Below are 22300 nucleotides of genomic sequence, written 5' to 3'. Positions count from 1 at the left end.
CCCCCCCCCCCCCAGTCACTCAAAAGGAGCTGCCAAGGTGAAGGAATCGTGGGAAGGCAATCATGGGAAGGCAACTGAGGACCCTCCCCTTTCTTCACAACGTCATCTCTATTTTTTCGTCAATGATCTAAAGCTTGTGTACCACTCCATTCCTAGATGACAAGGGCAGGGGATCCCATGAATTAATTTCTGAGAAAAAAAACCAAACAAACCAAAAACCACCCAACCCAAAAAACCCAACACGAAAAATCCCAATAAATTACTTACAAAGCTCCTCTCTGTCAAAAGCTTGTCCGCTTCCTCCAAAAAGTCCTTTGAGAAAGCCTCTGTTTTGGGCTTCTGGTGTTTCCACAGGAGTAAACAAATCCCCAAGCATGTCCTAGCAAAGCCAGACAAAAGTCCATGTGAAAAATTAGTGAGGTGAAAGCTGTTCTAGGTGTTTTCTTTGTTTGCATTAACGAGCCACATGCATTGGATCTAATCAACTAGTTTTAAAAGAGTCTGTTGTGTGAACAGTATTGAGGTGTGTGAACAGTATTGAGTACTTAACATTTGTGTTTCATGACAGGCAAATACTTGGGCTAACTAGATTCACGCATGCTTTCAAAGGGACTTGCTTTGTTACTGCCCAGTCTTATGTTCATTACCACAGAGAAAAAAAATTTATAAGCAATACCAAGTGAAAATACCAGTGATAAGATCACATTTTGCTTAGAAACAGCAGAGGCAACACTCTAATTGAATAAACAATTTGTTGTGAATTATGTGTTTTGCTTCAGTGATTATCCAGGCAAACAGGGCAGTCACTCTCTGTTTTCTCTTTATAGCGTGCCTGAGTTCAGTGCTTGCTAGCTGTTCAGAGAGTTTGGTGGTTGTTTGGTTGGTTTTTGTGGGTTTGGTTTTTTTTTTTTCCAAACAAAATCCCATCACCTTCCATACAACCTGACACTCCCCCCCCCCCAGTTACTGTGCACGTTGACAGTGCCATCAGTAATGCCACATAAGCACATCTGCTGAAGGCACTGTCATGGTGCTAGATCTTGGAGCAGCCGACCCAAACAAATCTCAGGCTCAGATTTATTTGCAGCAGTACTAGGAAAAGTGGGCTCTCCAGAATAAAACTGATAAAGAAGGCGTGCAGTTCCATCAGTCTTTGAAACCAGTGAGGCTGTGTGCACTGAGAACAGTTGCTGCCCTGTTGCTCAGCTCTGTGTTTGCTCATCCAAGCCTCAACAGCAGATACAGCTGTTATGCTGCACAAAGCACTCGGCTTCTGGGAGGCTGCGTGCTAGGACAGCGCTGTGACTCACACTTACTGCTCCTCTGCCCAGTCACCTGCACTGAGGAGAAAAACTACTGCCGCCCTTCGAGCCTAAGTGGAGGCTCTCACACAGCCTGGCTTTGGTTTCCTGGGTAGCAGGTGATACTGGGTCATCTGCTTTTTGTACACATATAATGACTGTGCAAGCCTTTTACTGTCGTCTTTGCATCAAAGCCGAGATATAAACAGCCACAGTCCAGCAGTACAGAGAAGCGAGGGCTGTGTTTCCCTTTGATTGGTTGTCGTATGATGCTATTAAGGTTAAGGGAAAAAATCTAGCTTGTAAGAGCTCTCACTACAGGTCCATATTCTAAGATGCACTGATCAAACCTTCTGATCGTTTTAAAATTGGTTCCCTGCAAAATAATCTCTTCTCTGATGCGCAAAAGCTTGTGTGCAACGCTCACTCCTCACAGTGCTTTTTCAGACTTGAGACAGACAGTGCTGTGACACGAGTTGAGCAGCTCAGCACATGTTATTCCCTAGGGCATAATGAGTGCTGGCAGGACCATTTCTTTTATACTTCTATCCTAGTTCACTGCTAATTATATAACCTAGAACTTATTCACCCTCTTTTTTTCCTTTTTATTTCTCATGTTTCTCCCTGTAACCTCTCACAATTCCTCCTCTTCAGTAAATTACATTTTAATTTGCATTTTCATTGTAAAAAAAAAAAACCCAACCCCAAAACCCAACCCAAATCTAACATTGTAAAGACCTTTTGCTCAAAATAAATTATTTTAATTAGACCATTTCTATAGCTACTGTATTTTAATGTACAATGGGAGATGCTTTCCTCATGTGGAAGAAGGGGACTACCAATTATTGGAGTAAAAACAATGGTAAATAATTAAAAAAGATATTAAAACAGAGCATTTTTTTTGATACTAACCACACTGGTTTGTCTCATGCTCCCACCTACTGAAAACTGCAGGTATTAAGGTATTTTTAGAGTTAAAATAAAAAATGATAAAAATATGGGCAGGAATTCATATTTTCACTGAGGCAGCTGCTGTGTGGTTGGACGCGTGCTGGTACCAACTGCTGTAGCTGCTATTCATTTGTAGCTTCCCCTTTTTTCCCTTCAGTCATTTTTAACAGCTGGTCTTCCGTACAGTAGGACTGTGAGAGAAGCAGGCTGTGAAGAGTCCCATTTGGGCACAAATCTGCCTCTGTATGGAGCCAGCAGAGATTGCAATTACGTGCGGGCAGGCTGCAGGCTCGGGGCCAGCCGTTAGGGCACAGGAGCAAGGTGACAGTGTCATGAAAAAGTCCAAACAGCAACAGAGCTGCTGACCTCTCTCTGCTGCTTTGGCATCATTCAGCCAGGGCAAGTGGAGAGGAACACGTCTGTCCCGCTCCCGCAGCACAGCCTTCACTTCGAATACTAAGAAACTAGCAGTAAGCATGTGGCAATTTACATCTGACGAGTCGGGCCACGGGTGCTCCCACACAAGCACAAAGGCGCCAAAGTACGGGTTTGAGCCCTACCTGCAGATTGTCACACATCTCCTGGCTGTACGTCAGGCGCTGGATCTCTGTGGGAGAGCTGAGATACAAAGCTTGCCCTTCATTAGTGAAACAAAAGGTCCGCGCTATCCTCATGTCTGTTACAGGCAAATAGTTGATGTCCAGCAGTGGGCGAAGGCTGGGCAAGCTGCAGAGAAGCAGATACCTAGGTTAGTCACCAGTGCCACACAGGGTACACCTGCTCTATGGCTGCGCTTTAAACCAACGTTTAAGTTTACGCTTTTCATAACTGAATAGTTAAAGTGCAGCTCTAAGCTGAAAAAATCTGCCATAAACACACTGCCTTCCCGTCATACTTTGTTTCCCTGCAGGGAGAAGTTTCAGCTGCCTTGCCGCAATGACCCTTAGGCTTCTGCTACTGTCTGGATTTGGGACGGGCGTGTGACACAGTACGGCTTGTGTCACATGGCTGGGCAGTTTGCAGGCCCAGCCTGCCCCCAGTTATCGCATGGGCAGCTGCAAGAAATGGCACGGCAGGGCCCTGCTTGCACCCCACGGACAGAGGCTCCAGCATCGCCTTTGCTGTCCTCCAGCTTCTCCTGGTTCACCGTTTTGGACAGCACTTTCCAAAATTTAAATGGCCTGGCTGGGGAAAGGGGCTGCGGCAAGGCGAGGGCACGACCACGGGGCTATTGCACAGTCGGCTCAATGGTGGAGGTGACAAGGAAGGGAAACCAGGTGCTCCAAGCGGAAAAATCTTCCGAAATGGCAAGAGTGGGACTTGCTACTTCACACTGGATAAACAGTACCCTTTCTATGCCCGACTTTTTCTATACTCCTCTATACCTGATTTACCATAACCGAGCAAAATTATCAGGGTTTTCTTTTATGATAGTTAAAAATCAAGAGCCATCAATTGTCACGGGTAGGGTATTACTATGAAATATAAAGGAGTTTGCTTTGCTGTGCGGCTGTTTTAACTCCCCATGTGGAGACAGGCCAAGGAACAGGTATGGCAGCAGGCAAGGCAGGGCATTAAATGCACCCGCCAGGGAGTTAATGCAGAGCATCAGACACTCCGGAGCAAACGCCAGTGGAACGTGACAGCACTGTGCCACCTCTTTGCTTAGTTTTGCTACAAGATTAGTTAGATAAGTACCTCAGTGTCATGATGTGCCCATTGGCACAAAAGCACGCCAGACAGACGCTGTTACAGAGGGTGACCACATCTGCTCGCAATAAAAAGGACGTTTCGGTGATGTTGTGGACATAAAGACATGTTTGGGAAGGCAATGAGAAGACTTTGGCTTGTTTTTCTGAACAAATGACTGCAAATTGATGATCACCCATATCCTGCGAGGAAGAAGGGGAATGCATGACAAGTTTCCTTTTTCTTGTTTTTTCACCCTCGTCAGCACTGTGTGGGTCCCTCCATACTTCATACGGCGGATGTGTCAACGTCCCCATGCAGTCCAAGCACGCGAAGGTCAGCACGGCTCCTTTCAGTGTCAGAACTGTGCCTGCAAGATATAATTTCCTCTCACTGGTACTGGCACCACAATTAAGCTGGTTGTCAGTACTGTGAACGCGTGCAGCATAGCTGACATTCAGCTTTTGTAATTAGAGCGAACAGGTTAATCTAGCCAAGGTGACAAGTCTTCCTTGCTCAGCTCTTCCTGACCACACAAGAAAGTGAACAAACAGGCTGCCAGTACTGAAAAGGTCTCAGGAAGCCTATATCAAATAATCTATATAATACAAGCTATTGAATACCATAAAGATAGGCTGTTGTTTACCTCTACATTATACTAGTAGGGTATTTATTCCCCAGCAGTAAAATTGCTCTCCTTAGTCTCGTGACCTTCCAGCATTGTTTTTCTAAACAAACCGGGGGTGGGAAACCTCTATTCCTGTGCATCCTCTGATTTTTGTCATTATCTTACTTTAAAACGTACTAAGCACATACTGCCTCTCCTCAGACCTGACCTCTCTCAGCCCTCCGTTCTCTCTGCTGCACCATCTGTCACTCACTCAGCCAAGGATCTCTCCTGGTACATTGACCTGCCAACATTTTTGTTTCCTTTCCTGAACTCCCTTCTGCTTCTCTGCAGCTTTCTGATAGTAAGACAGCCAAACTGTTCAGAGCATCCCAGATAGGACTGCATCAGAGCTGTACACAGGACTGTAATTTCACAATATGAAGGAACTCTGCTAATTTCCCTTTCCTCACAGGAAACATGTAACTTTGCCCATGACACAAGGTAATCTTCGGAAATAACACAACCAAAGTGACTCAGCTCATGAAGCGGTGGGTGTCTCATGAGCATCTTTCTCTATCTGTGTGCCCTCTATGTAGTGAGTGACCATTGCTTGATACATGTATTGAGAAATTTCTGCCCAAAAGGCCATACAAAATCATGCAGTTATTCCCCCTGTTGTACCAAGACAGATAATAAACAGGAAAAGAGCTGCACTCTTACCACTTGGCGACACCATGACCGGCTCTGACTGCCGCAAATCGTCACTAGCAGGCAGATTAAGGGAGAGGATTAAGACCATACCGAGGCCCGTTCCAACCCAGAGACAGGGGGAGACAGCGGAGTCATTCTTTCGGGCAAAGGACTCCATGAAGTACAAAGCCGTAATTGCCTCCTTTGAGTCCCTGTCAATGCTGGACACGCTGGAGCTTCGGGAACGGCTGAAGGAGTTTTCCCTATTTTCTGTGTAAATAAATACAAGCAAACAGGCATAAGTTGGCAATCCTAGAACAGGCACAAGCCTGCAGCAAATACAAACTCCCTGTAGAGCACAGAAAATACAGAGTTTTCGTAACATGAGCAAACACTCTGACACTAGCACGATACCAGCTTGCTGCCAGTGTATAAATAAGTGTGGAAAATGCTGTCAGACCTCATCAGTTAAATCTGCATTAGAAATAGCTCCTTATTATGGAGATTAGCATAGACTAATTAGAATTTACAACAGCTTTAGCTCAAAGGACTTGTTCTAAATAGCATGAAATAATTTTAGACCCATATGTTACCAATGCACTTAAAATTAATCCATGTATCTCATTGCTGCAGGACACGAAGGGAGACGCCACTACCAACTTCAGAGTGTGTCCTTTGCTCTGCTCTCGTTTCCATCGCTAGGATGTTCTAGCACTGCGTTCACAGCCATCGTTGCTGTGAACACCACTGCTCTCTGGGGAAAAGACACCCATTGCTAGACTGATCCCAGCATCCAAAACATCTCAGGGTACAAATCAACTCTGGCTTCCCAGGGAGTGAAGTGAGAAACCTGCTCTGCGCCCTTGGCAACAACTGCATAGTGAGCCAGCACTGTTCCTCTTTCCACCTAAACTTTAGCAGGCAACAGCAAGAGCCAGCTGGAGACAGAGCTGTATCATCCTCACTGCAAATACACAGGCACGGAGACACTCTCTGAGCTTTTCAGAGAGAAATAACAATGAACAGGGTCTGACTGCTGTAGGGCTAAAGATCTCTGCTTTGCTTTGCCTAGTGCCAGGCAGGAAGCACAAAGCTGTGCAAGGCAGCTCCTGGCATCAGCAGGAATTGTCGGTGGCAACAAATTGGAGGCTATAAAGCACACTGAGGCTAAAAAGTTACTGAAGAGTAAAGGAGCCAGAGGGAAGAAGAGAGTAGGGCTGGCTGCTAGCACAGTCTTTGCAAAACAATTTGTGCCAATGCTGCTGTCTACCAACCTGGAGTCAGAGATAGGGCTAGATCATTGGAAACCTCCCATGCTCTTCTGCAACAATAACAACTAGAGGACCAGGAGGTTCTGGAGGTGGAGAAATAGTTGAAGCTATTGGATCTGAGATAAAAGGCTCACTTCTGAACCTATCATTATGAAGTAGATCTGTGTCTGGTATGAAATTATTATTCTTCTAGCTCAGAAGAGAGAGCTGTCTTCAGAGCCAGTAGAAACGTCTAAAAAGAGGAATACTTTCTGCCACGAATAAAATTATAGGACTTTCTCATGTACTCCAACTTAAAACTGGGCTAAGCCTCATATTGTATATACAGTTCCTGCTCTCCACCAGAAGCAGCAGTTTTGCTGGTGAATCTCTTCCTCAGACAACGTATTGCAGCATTGTATTCCCCTACCCCTATGACTCAGTGTACATGGCTGAAATTATCCTCTTCACAGCACCTGCCTGGGAAAGACTGGAGAGAACCACGGCAAAGCACTACTGGAACCACAGCAAGCATTACTACATATACAACCTTAAAAGTTGGCACATAGAGATGGGGCAGATTCTCCTGCTGCTCTTTCACACTTGGCCCAGCTTCTGTTCTTTGAGGGTATCCGTAACTTGTCAAACGGGAGCTTCACAGCCAATGTCCCTGGCACTTCAGTCCCACTTTCACGGAAGAGAAACTTACGTCTACCTGACTTCCAAGCACTGCCTTTTCCTCACACCGTTTCATCTTCTTCATGTAGGCACTGTTGTAGCTCTCTAGTTCTGGCTCAGTACTGCTAAATATATCTGCACAAAACTGGGATTGTTTATTAATGTGCAAACACAGCTTCTAATACTTTGAGAATTAGCGTCTCCCATAACCCCAAGCACTTTATACTTCTGCAGTGAACTGGTTGGCCCAGCTCCTTCCTAAGCACAGTGACAGCTGCCAGGTAAAGAAGGGGAAGACAGCAATTTCAAGGCAGAGATCATGAGGGCTCCACATATACATACACTTTTATTTTCCCCAAAGGGTACCTGATTTTTAAAAGATGTTATTATGTAATTCATTTTCTCTTTAACAGGTGTATTAATATCACAGTCACATAAAATTCAGATATGGTGGTGCTCAAACTGAGAAAGACGTTGAAAGGACAAATGCAGTTAGTGTAGGCGACATACACGGAACTTAAAATATATGATGTGTCATTTGCATGTGTCATCAAGCTTTCTCCCTCCCTAAATTAACAAGAAGTGTTCCTCACTCCTGTGCAGTACAGTTAACTAATACATCTTTGCAGAACTGACACTAACAGATACAATCTTTGGGACACTTTTGGGAACATACTGTGCCATTTTCTATTAAATACACTGCTCAAAATGAAATTCTAAAGACCAGCAAGACACATGTCAAAATTTGATGCCATTAAACATATCTGAACAGCAAACCAAAACCTATGAAAAGCTGCAATCACTATGTGACTTTATTGGCTAGCTCTAAAGCAAGGTAGAAATCTCTCCTCTTCCTAGATTTTGGGATAAAATTTAGTTTTAGTGGGACTCCTTTCTCAAAGAGATTATACCCCAAATTCTCTATTTAGAAACGACTCCATTGTATCCTAGAGAAACATAAAAGCATTTATTTGGGAAATTTTAAAAACTCGCCATATCCTTTCCTAGCATGATTGCTATCTTTTAAAATGATGTCCCGTCTTCTAAAAGTTGTTCTGTATTACTACTGCCAATCTGTAGTAATCCTTAACCCAATCGCCATATTCTGGGTTTTCTCTTATATTTTCCTTTGCTCACAATGTACGATGGGTGTAGCAAGAATGTCAGCTACCACATCTTTCTGCATGAGTCTGAACCAGGGCCACTTCCAGGTACTCCCTGTAACCTAGGTCAAACAAAGTTTATTTGGACTCCCTGCTTTAGTAAGGGGACAGGACGTTCATATGTGAAAGGCAGATATTTTTCTGCTCCTCAGTTCTTTCCCTCTTCCCCTTCTCTGCAGAACATCCTGCTATGTGACACTTTCATAAATGTGTTCCTGCCTCTAAATTGCCTCCTGCTTTGAAGGAGTCCAGTATTCCCTTTTCTTCGAGAGGTACATATCCAACTCCCAGGATCCCTCTGCTTCCACCCAGCCGTCTCTCTGAGGCGACCCTGTCCTTTTTCCTCCTCTTCCTCTCGCAGACCTGGATTTCTTGGCTCTTCTTTTTTCCAAATAGGTCTCCAGGCTGTTCCTGCAGCTAGCAACAGAGGAGCCGAGGGCACCATCAGAGGGGGTCCAGCGTCCCCTGAGAGCTAACGAGTGACTATCATTTGGGAGATGCTGCTATTCAGGCTGTTAGACTATGAGCAGTGCATATGACTATGAGCAAAAGTATTATTGTCTGCATTTCACAAAGCTGCATTCCATGGGTTAAGGTCACACAATACAAATACCACTACTCTCCTAAAAGTAGTCCTGGCTTTCTTCAAAATGCTTTCATTTAGCCCTGTCCTATGCACGGTTTGGGTTAGTGAGATGCAGATGGACGCTCAGGAACCAACTTCCTACATAACACTGGACTGATTGTTAAATTCCAGCTATGAGCAGCAGCATACAAATAGAAGGCTTCTGATTTAAAATCAACTGCAAATCCTCTAACTTGCTACACACCTCACTGACAGAAACACACAGGACACTTCAACTCACATGCCAGGATAAAAACGAAGCCAGTGTTTTTGAGTCTTACCTTTGTTCATCCATGTGTGAGCAGTACAGTGACGCTCGTCGTGTGAGAATGAACTGATGCCATGTAATTGCTGAAGCATTGCCCGTCTGGAAATGTAACCTACTGCCACAGAATCGCATGCATTGCAAAAGGACAAGAACAATTGAGCCAACCGTCATCATGACATTTATACGAAAGCAGCCCTGAGCAGTTATTGTCCTAGCTCTTTTCTTGCACGACAGCTGTCCCGCTGCAGTGCACTGGTGTCTAGGAGAAGATTTAATTTAGGGTTTGGGGGTTTTCTGAGAATTTAAAGAGATAATTTGAGTAAATGATTCCATGTATTTCAACTGTCACCTTTACAGCACTTGCAGAGTTGTTTTTTTTTTTAACTTCCTTTTGTTCAGTGGAAATAAAACTGGAATTTCATTTCTTTCATAATTTCCATGAAAATAAAAAAAAAAAAAAAAAAAAAGATGAGGGAGAATATTTACGCCACTGACTTGTGCATCTTCAGGGGAACGTTCTGACTTCCCTATTCTCAGCTGCAGAAAAGGCTTTGTATGGGGAACACATCCTCACATCTCTTCCAAGAAATTGTCATTATGATTATTCTAAAATAATGGATTAACGCAGAAGCATAAAGTCATTTTCTTCTTGAAGTTAGGAATCATTAAAGTAAAAGTATTACTTGGTACGAGGAATGAAAGAAAACTACCAGTGACAAAGATCAACATTTTAACTGCAAATGTTTACATTCATTACTGGTGAGTTTTGCAATTGACTGTCAGTGTCTTGGATGCTATTTATAGGTCCTTTCCTGGTTTTAACATACCGAGTAATTGATCTGCTTATAAAACATACACAAAAGTCGACCTTTTTTGATATGGAAATTGCTATATTCTGGAAACAAAGTTAAATGGCATATATTCTCCTCACTTGGAGATTCCTAAAAGTTTTAATCCCAAATATCAGACCTAACAGAAGCTAATGAAACTATTAAAACATTTTCCAGTTTAAGGATCATAATCTTAAAATTTTGAGAGAAATCTGTCACTTTTAAAATTATATAGTCAGGAAAGCATGCAAAGCTCTGAATGCCAGTGTAAACATACAGTAAAGGAATTATACTTCAAACATGAATTTGCATACAGGAACATCATAGAGACACAGAGACCGAACCATATGACTGACGGCAATGCTTCAGCAACACAGAGGAGAAACAGAGGCAGGAAGTAACGCTGCAGGGTTTTCACACATTTAAGAACACCGCACATTTACTTGGCTAAAAACATCTTCAAACACATTTTAATAGCACCACTCTAAAGCTGCATTCCACATAAAGCAATTCACTAGAAAGCAGCAGAAGTTGTCTTAAGCACAAACAATGTTATAATAATCTGGAATTTTACTGTGAATGATTTCCTATCGGATCAACTCAAATAAGTTTCCCTAAAACTATGTTGAAAAGCCTGTGAATATACTGCTCGTAGAGCATTCAAACCAGCGTAGCTACATCTGCGCTTACATGGAGCTCACACCTGTGGGATGCCTGACCCTCCCCCGAAAAAGTCCTGAAATGCATTGTCCTGAAGTTGCTACAGTTATAGCAGTGTAACCTGAATGGCTTCAGAGAATTATACTGATACAAGACTGACGTAAATGATAGCAAATAAAGGCCTGAAAGAGAAAATAGACTCAAGTCACCAGACTTGGATCTTCATTTTGATATTTCCGGAATACAGAAAAGTTCAGGCTTAGGTTTTAGTTCAGCATGTTTTAAAAACGGAAGGGAACTGCTAGGGCAGAACTATTCTTCATATTTAAAATGAAGTAGAACTAAGCATTTTTATAGAAAGATAAAAATGCAAGAGATCTTTCCAGTAAGTCATCTATCAAACTTCCATATTCAATTGTATGAATCACTTCCTTTTACTTATACAAGCAAACTGTCTTCACATTCAGACTGCTAAGAGCTCAGTTTGGATATAGGTTATAAGTTTGGACATATGGGTTTTAATCAAAGATACCACAATTCTCTAGAACTTAAATCCCAACCTAAAATATCCATTCTGCTGAAGCATGTTTCATAACATTGAAGGCTTGGGAAAGAATGGTATGTTGTATAACTTTCATATGTGGAAGTACCCAAGAATAAGGAGGAGACAAAAGGCGTTATAGAAGAAAAACCTTGGGTTCATTCAATAACAAAGTCAAAATAGTTAATGTTGTAACAAAGCAAGTGAAAGCATTTTAAAGGACACTTTTTTTTCCCCCCTCTGATAGATCCTCTGCTTGTGTAACTGAAGTGTAGTTAAAAAAGCTTTGCTTTAAAACCCCCCTTTGGACAGCTATTATCACATAACTTGAACAATCTCAGACTATTCCTATACTCTCCCATAGTTCTCTATGCACAACAGCCCACCACCTATTCCATTCTGCCACAGAAGTACCAGGAACCACCCAACGGTGTGTTCCACTTCCAAAAATGTTTCAAAAATTATTTCAGATGTAGAAAAACAGTTTATGTTGATCTGAAGCAACTGCTAGCAAGCAGAAAAATGCTAAACTTGAGCATGTAGTGCAAAACACACCCTCCAAATTCAACACGCCTAGAGTACAGTGTGAAATTAGCTTAACTTGGAATCAAATAATCATTTAAATTAAAACTGACTAGACATTCAGTGAATGTAAGAAGAATGAAATTTTTCATTTAGTTGGTTGTTTTAAAAACAAGGAAAATTTCCAGCTTCCTGTAAGAAAACAAGTGGATCCTAACATCCTAGTAGAACCTGACAGAAAATGTACTCCAAGGAAAAACCAAACATGAACTCCATCTAGCCCAACAGAGTTGGAATTAAGGCACCAGCAGCTCACATGCATCCATGCAAGGCTCTTCTCCATTTCTTCCCAGGCCTTTCCTGGCCATTAGACATGCTCTTTCACAAGGCACCTCAGTCTTTAGACAACCTCCCCCCATTGCTTTTTCCAGGGACATAGGGCATTGCAAGCACTGTTGTGACCAGATTTAGGCAGACACACACTGAAACTCCACTTAAACCTCTGAGGGAAACCAGTGGTTAGATCCAATAAAGATTATGATTCAGTCTAAGTGATGACAGCTCCACTGGCTTTTTGCAGTCTGGTGATTGTAGCACTCAGCAGAAAGCTGGAGGCCGTAAGCTGTAGACACAAATCACTCTAAGAGGACTGACTCCATCCATCCATGACTTCTGCATCTGTGGCCACAAGGTATAATGAGGAACATGTCTCCCCTGGAAGCTGAGCCCCTGATGACTATGATGCTCAGCTGAGAAGCCGAGCCTAAGGTTTCTGGCCCTTCTGGTCCTATTTTGTATTTACTGTGGACCTAATGTAAAATATGAACGTGTTCTGGGGAACTTGAACACCATTGCTAGGGTCTAGAAACTGGGCTCCCTCTTGCCATAACAACCTACTTTTTATGCATGTCCTCTACCAGACTTCCTGGGCAAGTGGCACGCCCCATCTATTTGTTTAGGACATCCACTGTGAGAAGCGCTCTCTCTCAGACTGCATCCTAAAGGGATGGATTGAGGTAGGTGGACTGAATTGTCCCCTTTACTCTCAGGACCAGTTGCCATTATTTTTGACGTATCTGTATCACAGGCAGACTGGATTGGCCCCTCGTTCACCTTTAAAATCTCTCTACATCTCCTTTCTAAGAGGAAGCAGGAAAAGAGATGTTTTTAATTTTATTTTACCTACAGTAGAAAACAAGCACACACACTCTCATCTCCACCATAACTGAAAAAGAACTTCACACTATGGACAAGTCACTTCTGGAAACAATTATATTCCCCCATGAATAATCTATGGATCTTACAGTTCAGTGTTCAAACCGAATACTTTGAAACAGATATGAAAACCTTACAGAAGATGCTGGCATAGCCTTCCTTGAAACACTTGCTTTTTTGGTGCCAAATGTTTTATTACAGCCATCTAGAATTTGCTGTTCAGAAATCTTTGAGTTTGCAGTGCCCATTAGACCAGAAGTGCTGTGATTTTGCTCAACACAGGAAAAAGATAATTTCAACTTCCTAATAACTTCTTTTTTATTTGAGTAAAGCTTTCTGCAGTAAGGAACAGACTTTCTAGATATAGAACAGGTCCTCTATGCAACATTCTTATCTGCTTCTCTGCACAGACAAGACGTGGTGACAAACTGAGCAGTTAGTGCAGAATGTGGCTTACCATAGTGTCTCTAAGTTATTTCCTATTATACTATTCTTACCTTTACTAGTTAAAATGATGTAAAGTAACTTAAAATGCTAACAAAATTGAAATGACTTACAAGCAGAACCAACACCATAATCTCCTCATTTTCAAAAATTCAAGCCAAGGGCTTTTCCATCTGCTATGAAAGCCTAGCTGTGAAAAGCCATGATACTTAGGGGCCTCGTGAAGTGTGGTCCCATGACTGCTGTAACATGCCCAGTGGATCAGGTAAGTGTCAGTTTGGCTGCTGCTTGGGCGAGGAAGTTTACCAGAAATCATCCACTCTGCAATGTGGAGAGGCATGGCAAAGGTAATGCAGTGGAGAGTATGAGCTGTTCTGAAAACCTGCCAGAGATGCAATAACCTCCTCAGAGAATCCATTTCTGTGGTTAACTAACCTTGTGATCAAAATGAATCCCCTACTGTCTCCCTGAAGTAGTGCCTCTGCCTTAGTAATTTATGTCCATTATATCCTGTCCTTTTCCCAGCAGACATGGACAGCAGATTATTCCCTTCCTCTCTGCAGTACCCTGCCATGCATTTGAATAATTTTGTGCTTTTTCTTCAATATTTTTCTAGATCAAGCAACCAGGTTGTTTCCCTCTTTCCTTGGACACCTAGGAACCACTACCTTTGAAAACCGCAGTGATCGTCTTCTAGGCCATCATCACTTAGTTCACAACCACGTGTGGGCTTCAGACCCAATGGACCCAAGAAAAAAGGAGCCAATGGCAAAAACAGAAGTCTCTCTCTTCTCCCCCCACCTCGCCACATGGGAAGGAAATCTAATGGTCACATTCACTCAACCAGTCCAAAAAAATCCAATGTGCTATGCATACAGCACTGCTGCAGACAGCATAACAGTATGGCCGTAACTGACAAGAGAAAAACTGATATGAATTTTATAGAAGTTACGTAGGAAATACTGCAACACACAGCACAACATCAGCTGAGCCTGGTTCCTCAGGCTGCGGGCTTTTTATAAGATAACCACTCCGTATCATATTTCCAAGACCCTGACTACAGCATACAGGACTTACGAGAGCAAATGTTAGCCCTTCTCTATGGTTTCACACACATATTCACAGGCTAATACTGATTAAGGTACAGATAGATCCTAAGACTTTGGAAACCTTGTTATAGAAACAATAGACCAAAGTAACAGGCTGACATACATACACAGAAAATGATTGTAAAATTTGATGAATCTAAAAACCAAACTAAAAGCCTCAAAAAACTCAGCACCCTAGATCCCCAAAACCTAAACCAAAATCCAGCAGGAAAAAGATCCGGAAGGCTCTGCCAGGCTGTGTACAAAGCTTCTTATGGTGATCCTCACAAATACTTTTGAATAATAAAAGAAGTATATAGTATATACCAAATACTACCCATTTCTAAAACAAACTGGACAAAATCACGTAAGAGACAAAACAACTTATCCCCCAAACAGTTTTAGTCATTCTATATGCAGATGCAAAAGAAAAACTTCAAATATAAAAGTATACTGGGTCTACTAAAATGAAATTGTATTATACTTGCCATAGAATTTTTGATAAGGTTATTAAAGAAAATGACTAACCACTTGAGTGGTTCGTTTTGCCAGCTCACAGTGACATTTCAATTCAAGTGCTCTGTATCAAATTTTAACTATATACAATCAAAAGAGTTAATCCAAAAGCTGAGGTAAATGCTTGTCGTGGTTTAATCTTAGTCGGCGACTAAGCACCACGCAGCCGCTCGCTCACTCCCCCCCACCCGGTGGGATGGGGGAGAGAATTGGAAGAGCACAAGTGAGAAAAAACTCGTGGGTTGAGATAAAAACAGTTTAATAATTGAAATAAAATGATAATAATAATAAGATAATAATAATAATACACAAAACAGGTGATGCACAGTACAATTGCTCACCACCCGCCGACCGATGCCCAGCCAGTCCCCGAGCAGCGGCCCCCCCAGCCAGCTTTCCCCAGTTTATGTACTGAGCATGACGTCACATGGTATGGAATGTCCCTTTGGCCAGTTTGGCTGTGCCCCCTCCCAGCTTCTTGTGCACCTCCAGCCTTCTCAGTCAGTAGAGCATGGAAAACTAAAAAGTCCTTGGCTAGTGTAAGCATTACCGAGCAACAACTAAAACATCGGTGCGTTATCAACTTTGTTCTCATCCTAAATCCAAAACACTGTACCAGCTACTAGAAAGGAAATTAACTCTATCCCTGCCGAAACCAGGAGAATGCTGAAACTGAATTATTTTAAAGAAAAGCTAAAGCAAATGCAAGGACTCTGCTCTTAGCATTCCTAGAAAATTACAATGCAAATTCTTGTTAGGATTCCTTGTTCAGAGGCAAGTTTGTAGCACTAAGATCTAAATGGCCTTTCTAGTCAAGGGTGATTAAGCTGGACTAGTTAAAAACTACATAATGGGAAATAAAAATAATAAAAAAAAAAGTTTTCTATCACTGCTGGTGGGAGAAAATAGATTTCCAAACACAACATTTCAAAGGAAAAACTCCACTCTGCCTTTACTTCCTTCCTAAGACTTATGATATAACCACATATGGACACACATATACAGAATGCTCCAATTTCTGTGTGAATGCAGGCAAGGAGGAAAAAACTGGCAGAGTCTGCCAGCACAAGCTCTTGATGGCAACTAGCAAGTCACGGCAGAGAGAACCTTTTGGAGAATGCAAAGTGGCTTAAAAAAGCAGAATGCTTGAAAAAAGCAGTAACCAAGAAGTATCAAATCTGAAAGACTTCTCAGAGTTAGTTATAATTTATTAAAGCAAAAAGGACTGTGTGCCAGCATAGGTATCTGTGCACACATCCATATACCCACCAGCTATACCAGTATAATCACACTGAGTTCCCTCCCACAACAATTTTATTTTTATTCTTTAACGTCACTGTTTTCTTTAATTCAGTGTTTTCTTTAATCTAAAATTACAATTAAAAATTAGACTGAAATACAAATTTAATTTGCCTATGCAGAAAAATAACAGATGTTTTGGGCCTATTCATCTACACTGAAATTCTTGATCAGGCTGGGATCTCTGCAGTTCTAGATGGAAAGGGGGCTTTAATGGGTTTGACTACTATGCAGTATTAACTCTTAGACTGAGATGGACTGTTCTGGATCTGTATAAGGATTTTCTTGAGTAAGAATAATTTGCATTCATGTCTATTTTTTATTGCTGTTGATATTTAAAAGCACAGTGTTAACTTGATAATAAAAAAAATGTAGTTTATATCCTGTGCAAGAAAGCCTTATCAAAGAAATGTAATCACTAACTCCTAAAAATCTCAAAAACTTCTGGTCAAAAAAGACTAGAAGAAGTTTAGAATTTGGAAGTTCAACAATGGAATTTCCTATGTTTGTGGTTTTGTTTGTAATGCAAATAAATTCTTATATTATTGCAAGGAAGAAACAGCTTACTCAAAAGTATGTGAAAACAAGATTGTTTAGAATCAATAATATGCTATTAAGAACTTGTAAAATTCTGATTTCTTGCTAAAGTTAGATACAGAATATTAAACAACTACAGAATTTATTAGTATAGCTGTGAAAACACTGCATTTATGAAACCAGAAGATAATACAGGACAATATATAACATTTTAAATAGCATAAATGGTATTTGAGAAGTGCTGTATTAAATGTCTGGCTAATTATTGACAAAAATATAACCATAACAAGCTATTTGATGTAGATTCCAGTGGTCTTTTTGGGAAAAAAAATACCAGGCTTTGAAACTGAAATTGCAGTAATCTTTAGCTTGGAATAAAATCTACTTGGGTTTAAAAAGCTTTAGAGCTTTTCAAGTTTTTCCATGTTAGATGAGGATACTGGGAAAGACATAGGTTTAAACAGTAACAGTAACCATGCAAGCATAGACACCACTCCTCTGCCTTTACTCGGCTTTTGAATTATTCTTCTATGAGTGTGGAAGAAATATCAACACTTTATGAAACTGAACAGTTTGCAATATTTTGACCAGCAGAAAACAAGACACTCCCTCCTCCCTCCATTTTCTTCCTATGATTCATCATTGCAAAGACATTCTTCAAAAATGCTTTTCTATATCAGCAATCCTTCTGCATGTGTAAAGAGGTAAGAATCAGCAAAATTTTGACAATCAGCTAACAGGAATGAAGTCAGAAGAATTTATTGTGTGAAAGTTGCTTGAAAATACACTTGATGAAAATGCTGGAAATACAGTTCCTATTGTACCAAAAGATCAGATTTAAATAAGTAGATTTTTAAATTAGTCTTCCCCTCTCAGATTGGATTTCTTATTCTACTAGATATCTTATGATTAGTCACCAAAATGTATTATCTTTTTAATCAAATCAATTAGAAGAGTTTGTAAAGAGCAGGAACTGGAAGCATTGTTAAAAATCTCCAAGTGTTATCAGTGCCTCAGAGACAGGCTTAGGAAAAGGTAAGAACCATCTACCCACACACAAAGGCTTTTTTTTTTAAAACGTATAAAGAGTGCTTAACACTACTGAGATAGCAATCTGTAATCAAAATTCTACTCAGGTAGAATAATAAAATCCTGCCAAATACTAACCTGAAATACTACCTCTCTATCAAGGACATAAAATATGTATCTTGATTCACCACATGAGAATATAAAAAAAAAAAATTCTTGTGAATACATCTATTGTTTATTGCAGAATATACTACTAAGTAGCCAATAAATTCTTAGTACAGAGAGGATTTTTTCATTTTATTTTGGAACAGCCCAACCAGCAGGTTTTGGTCAAAGCCAGTCCCACATTTTAGAGAGAATGTTTATTCTCAGTATATTCTTTCTCAAATCTTTGAACTTCTCATCTCTTCTCCCTCTCACCTTCCTCCTTACCGCCAGACCGCCAGCCTAAGAATCTTTCAAGGATCACACCACCTTGCACCATATATCTAGTATAAAAAACTTCAGAAATAAATCAAACCACTTGCCAAAACCGTATGTCTAGAAATTCAAGATGCATGAAGAACGGTGGAATGTCAGTCATTCCAGACAGATCAGATAGTAGAGCTAGAAGTCAAAAGACTAATAGCACAGGCATCTAAAAGAAAGCTTAGACAAGTTGGACAGATGGCTTTGTTTTAATGAGAGTATAGAAATAATCAGAAAAATATTTTAGTCTGTACACCTGCTGAAAGGTGACTGGTACACAAACCCACTCACTCAAGGACAAACCTAAACTGTGCTCCATCATATTACATGTTAATATAAATTACTCTAAAGACTGTCTGGCTCTTTCTTGCAGCAGCCATTTCACTGACCTTACTGAGAGTTGTAATACCATTTAAGTGACACCACTTATACTTTCAAACAGGGATTTTTTATGTCACTTACTTTAATTTACTCCATGTCCCTGAAAGGAAGTTAGATGACTATCTCTAGAAAGAGATATACTTTAATATTAAACTTGATAGGTATTATAATTAGTTAGGAACAATAGAAACTGAATCTTTCATGATATGGATATGCAGAAAGCATCATCATGCCATCAAAAGTATCACTGTATTACTAAATGTTTTGTACACAAGGGTCAGTGGGACCTTAGGGGTTTGTGGGTTCTGCCTGCAAGTGACCCTACTTACTCTGGGAGGATGGGAGGGAAAAAGAAAACAAGAAGCATAAAAAAATTAGGTAGTACCATGGCCCAGTTATGTACATGTAGTGCCGATATTGCAGCAGTATCTGCATACAGGATTTCCAGAAGAATGCTCCATCCTACATAGGATGAAGAAAACCACACAGCAATAGAAACTACTGTGCGGTGATATATTTTCCGCCATGAGCTATGATGAGACAATGGTACTTACCATATTTGTGCGGCGCATAAAAGTAGATGAAAGGGTTATGTTATGATCATCATCAATAACTAACGTGGAGGAAAAAATGGCGATTATGCAAATGAAAACTGCCTTTATGCACAGGAATTTATAAACACCTCAGAGCTCTGTAAATCTTCTTTAGTACAATGTTCACAAAGGAGCCATTAATTAATGCAAGTTAAAACTGAAATTTATAGTAGGTGTGTTATTTAAACAGGATTACTTCTTATAACTGACTGCTGAAGATTACACTTTGTCATACGTTCTAGGAAGCCTACAATGTGATTTAACATTTTTGCTGTTCAGCCTATGATGTAATCTTTGAAGAGTCCATGACACTGTAACATCCTCCTAAAGGAGAGATGGTTGGATGGTCACTGAAGAAACAGCAGTGTCAGTTGAAATGTCACTACTCCCAAGTTTTTGACCTTGTTCCTCTACAGAAGGTTAATACTTGTCTAGTAAAGTCAGAAAAATAGATCGCGTGGGCACTTCTCATTTGCTTTAGTGCAAAGGGAGTTGGATAATGTAACCCAATATAGAAAGCTGTTTAAGCTAAATGTTTCTGTACTTAAGCAGAAAGGGACAACTCAAAGGATCCCTCTTCCACCAGTATCTGTTCTGGTGTGATAGCCTCTGGCAACGGGAGGTGACTTCTACCAGAGACCTAATGATATAGCTGGAAGATGGTAAGACCTTCAGTGAGCGCAGATATTTTGCGGAGAGCCTCTGACCATGCTTTGCTCTGTGTCACATGGGTGAATGTAGGTAAATACTGCTCTTAAATCAAATGGAAGGAGCTGCTAGAGGACACTGCAACAGTCTTTGGGGTATCAGCTCCATTCCAGTCAAGAACATAATCTTGGAACTCTCTGTGCCAAATTAGGATGTTTTCTTACAGGGACTCACACACTATTTTTCCATTGTGTCATCCCCACAGTAGTCAGAAGAAAGGCTGAATCTATTTTATGTTATCATAAAGGAAAAAAAAAAAAAAAAATCAAGATTCTTGCAATTTGCCACTAGTTACAAAGGTATTTGCATTTAAAAATACTAAGTTAGACACTCAGAGCAAGGGGAATTATATCACTCAGTCTCCATTAACAATCAGCAAAATTAGGGAGTACTGGTTCCAGCTGTAAAGAACTTCTGTGGTGCAGACACCTTTGCAGGTGGGCAGGTTAGGATACAAATGCTCCTTGCAAGACAGAGGGCTAGGGGTCATGGTGCTGTCGATTGCCTATCACTTACAGCATCATGGGGGGTTCAGGCCATGCTACAGCCCAGACAATAGCCACAGGAGGTTATTATCTCTTAAGGCACTTAGGAAATTATTCTGCAACTTGATTAAAATTAAACCCTGGATTTTTAAAAGAGTTAATTGTTAAAATTAATTATTTCATTATTAAAATATTAAACCCTGTCATTTCTGTTGTTTAAATATTATTAAATTTTTACCTATTACTAAAATTGAATACAACCAACACTACAGTCCTACACTATTTATTTTATTGCTATGCTTTTTCAGTTTTTAATAGACTGAAGCTTTTCTGCACAAACAATGAATTGCAGGAATGTGGGGGAGCTGGAAGCCTGGGAGACAAGGGTCAAGGATACCAACAGCAGAGTGGGAACACTATCAAGATTGAAGAAAACCACGTCAGCTGAATGCTTCACTGCGATCTGCAGTGAAATAGCTGGCACTGCTGAAATTAAAATGGGCTTATTCTAAGTTTTAAGCACAATGCATTGCCATGAGTGGTCCACTTTGTATCTCAGTTTAATCTAGATCTACCTGAGTGCAGAGTCAAGATCTGAAGACTGTTTTCAAGCATTAAAGCAAGAAATTTATTATAAATACAAAATGCTTATTAGATTATGGGCTATAATTTTACCGTAAATGGTGGCCAGGGATTGTGGAACTTTATAAAGTCTTCAGTACCAATAAATATGTGCAAAGCCTGAACTCACATTCTAAAAATATCTCACTCATTTTCAGACTTGATAAGTAGAGACAACGAGAGTTTAAAACGTTAGTACTACTAGCTGTCACAATAACTGTACAGAAGCTGCTATGAACAATCGCTTTTCTGGAATGAAGCACCCAATCCATACAGGCAAGGGGACGGCTGTAAGAGTTCAGTGAGGTTCAGCATACCGCATCCCTAGGCAGCACAGAGCTCAGGAGCAGGCTTGTTAGTAACAACACTAACACACAGGGGTTGTTCTAATTCTAAACAGTCAGATGAAGACAGCAGTTCAGGGCAATGACTAGGACAAGGATCATGCTAAACTTATTTGCTTTCACACCCAGTGAGAAATTCATGAATACCTAGCAAAATATTAATTGCCACCCACCTTCTGTGGTGACTGGGAGAGAAATCTCCATGCAGGCTGCAGACTGTGCTTTTCTGAAGGGGGGCCTTCCAGGCCCTCGGCGGTTTGCTTTTGAGACGTCTGCACTGGAAAGTCGTTTTCCTGAACTGCAGCTCTGGGACGTTGGACTTGTACAGTGACCATTCACATGATCTGGAAAGTGAATGCAAAAAATGCTAGGTAAAGTGCCAGCTCCCGAAATTCAGGATATAGGAGAGATGTATGCTCTGATATTTAAGAATGGGTTGAATCAAATCTTCTGAGAATAACTACTTATTTGTTTTATCAACCCAGCATGTATATGTAAGAGTAACTCACCATATCTTTAAGGTATACTTTGAAAAAACAAGGGACATAGAACTGGTACATGTTCTTACAGCTGCAGGTCCCACAGCATTTTGTTGACCTATGTGAGCAGGCAATTTATCAAGATACTGCTGGTAGCACTGATGATGTGTCTCCTAACAGATACCAAATAAATTTGAAAACTATCTTTCCTTTTTGCTCTCATAAAGAACTGCAAGTGTAATTTACTACAGGATAGAATTTAGAGCTAGACATCTTCCCTACCTGACTTGAAGCTGCATGAAACAGGCATCTACC

The 22300-nt window shown here is 40.8% G+C and overlaps 1 protein-coding gene across 1 annotated transcript in view; it reads right to left on the bottom strand.

Annotated features, from left to right (window-relative positions):
• Positions 1 to 22300, bottom strand: part of STXBP5L (syntaxin binding protein 5 like) — a 216841-nt gene that overhangs the window by 1879 nt on the left and 192662 nt on the right. The window contains 5 exon segments of the mRNA XM_009287153.1: positions 268 to 379; positions 2813 to 2978; positions 3951 to 4311; positions 5272 to 5511; positions 21680 to 21850. Of these exon segments, the coding sequence (XP_009285428.1) occupies positions 268 to 379; positions 2813 to 2978; positions 3951 to 4311; positions 5272 to 5511; positions 21680 to 21850 (1050 nt within the window).

This window comes from Aptenodytes forsteri, unplaced genomic scaffold (genome assembly GCF_000699145.1).
Source record: "Aptenodytes forsteri isolate BGI_AS27 unplaced genomic scaffold, ASM69914v1 Scaffold216, whole genome shotgun sequence".
In the NCBI taxonomy this organism is placed as follows: Eukaryota; Metazoa; Chordata; class Aves; order Sphenisciformes; family Spheniscidae; genus Aptenodytes; species Aptenodytes forsteri.
Note: the sequence above shows the minus strand (reverse complement) of the source record. Positions and strands in the feature narration are given on the sequence as shown.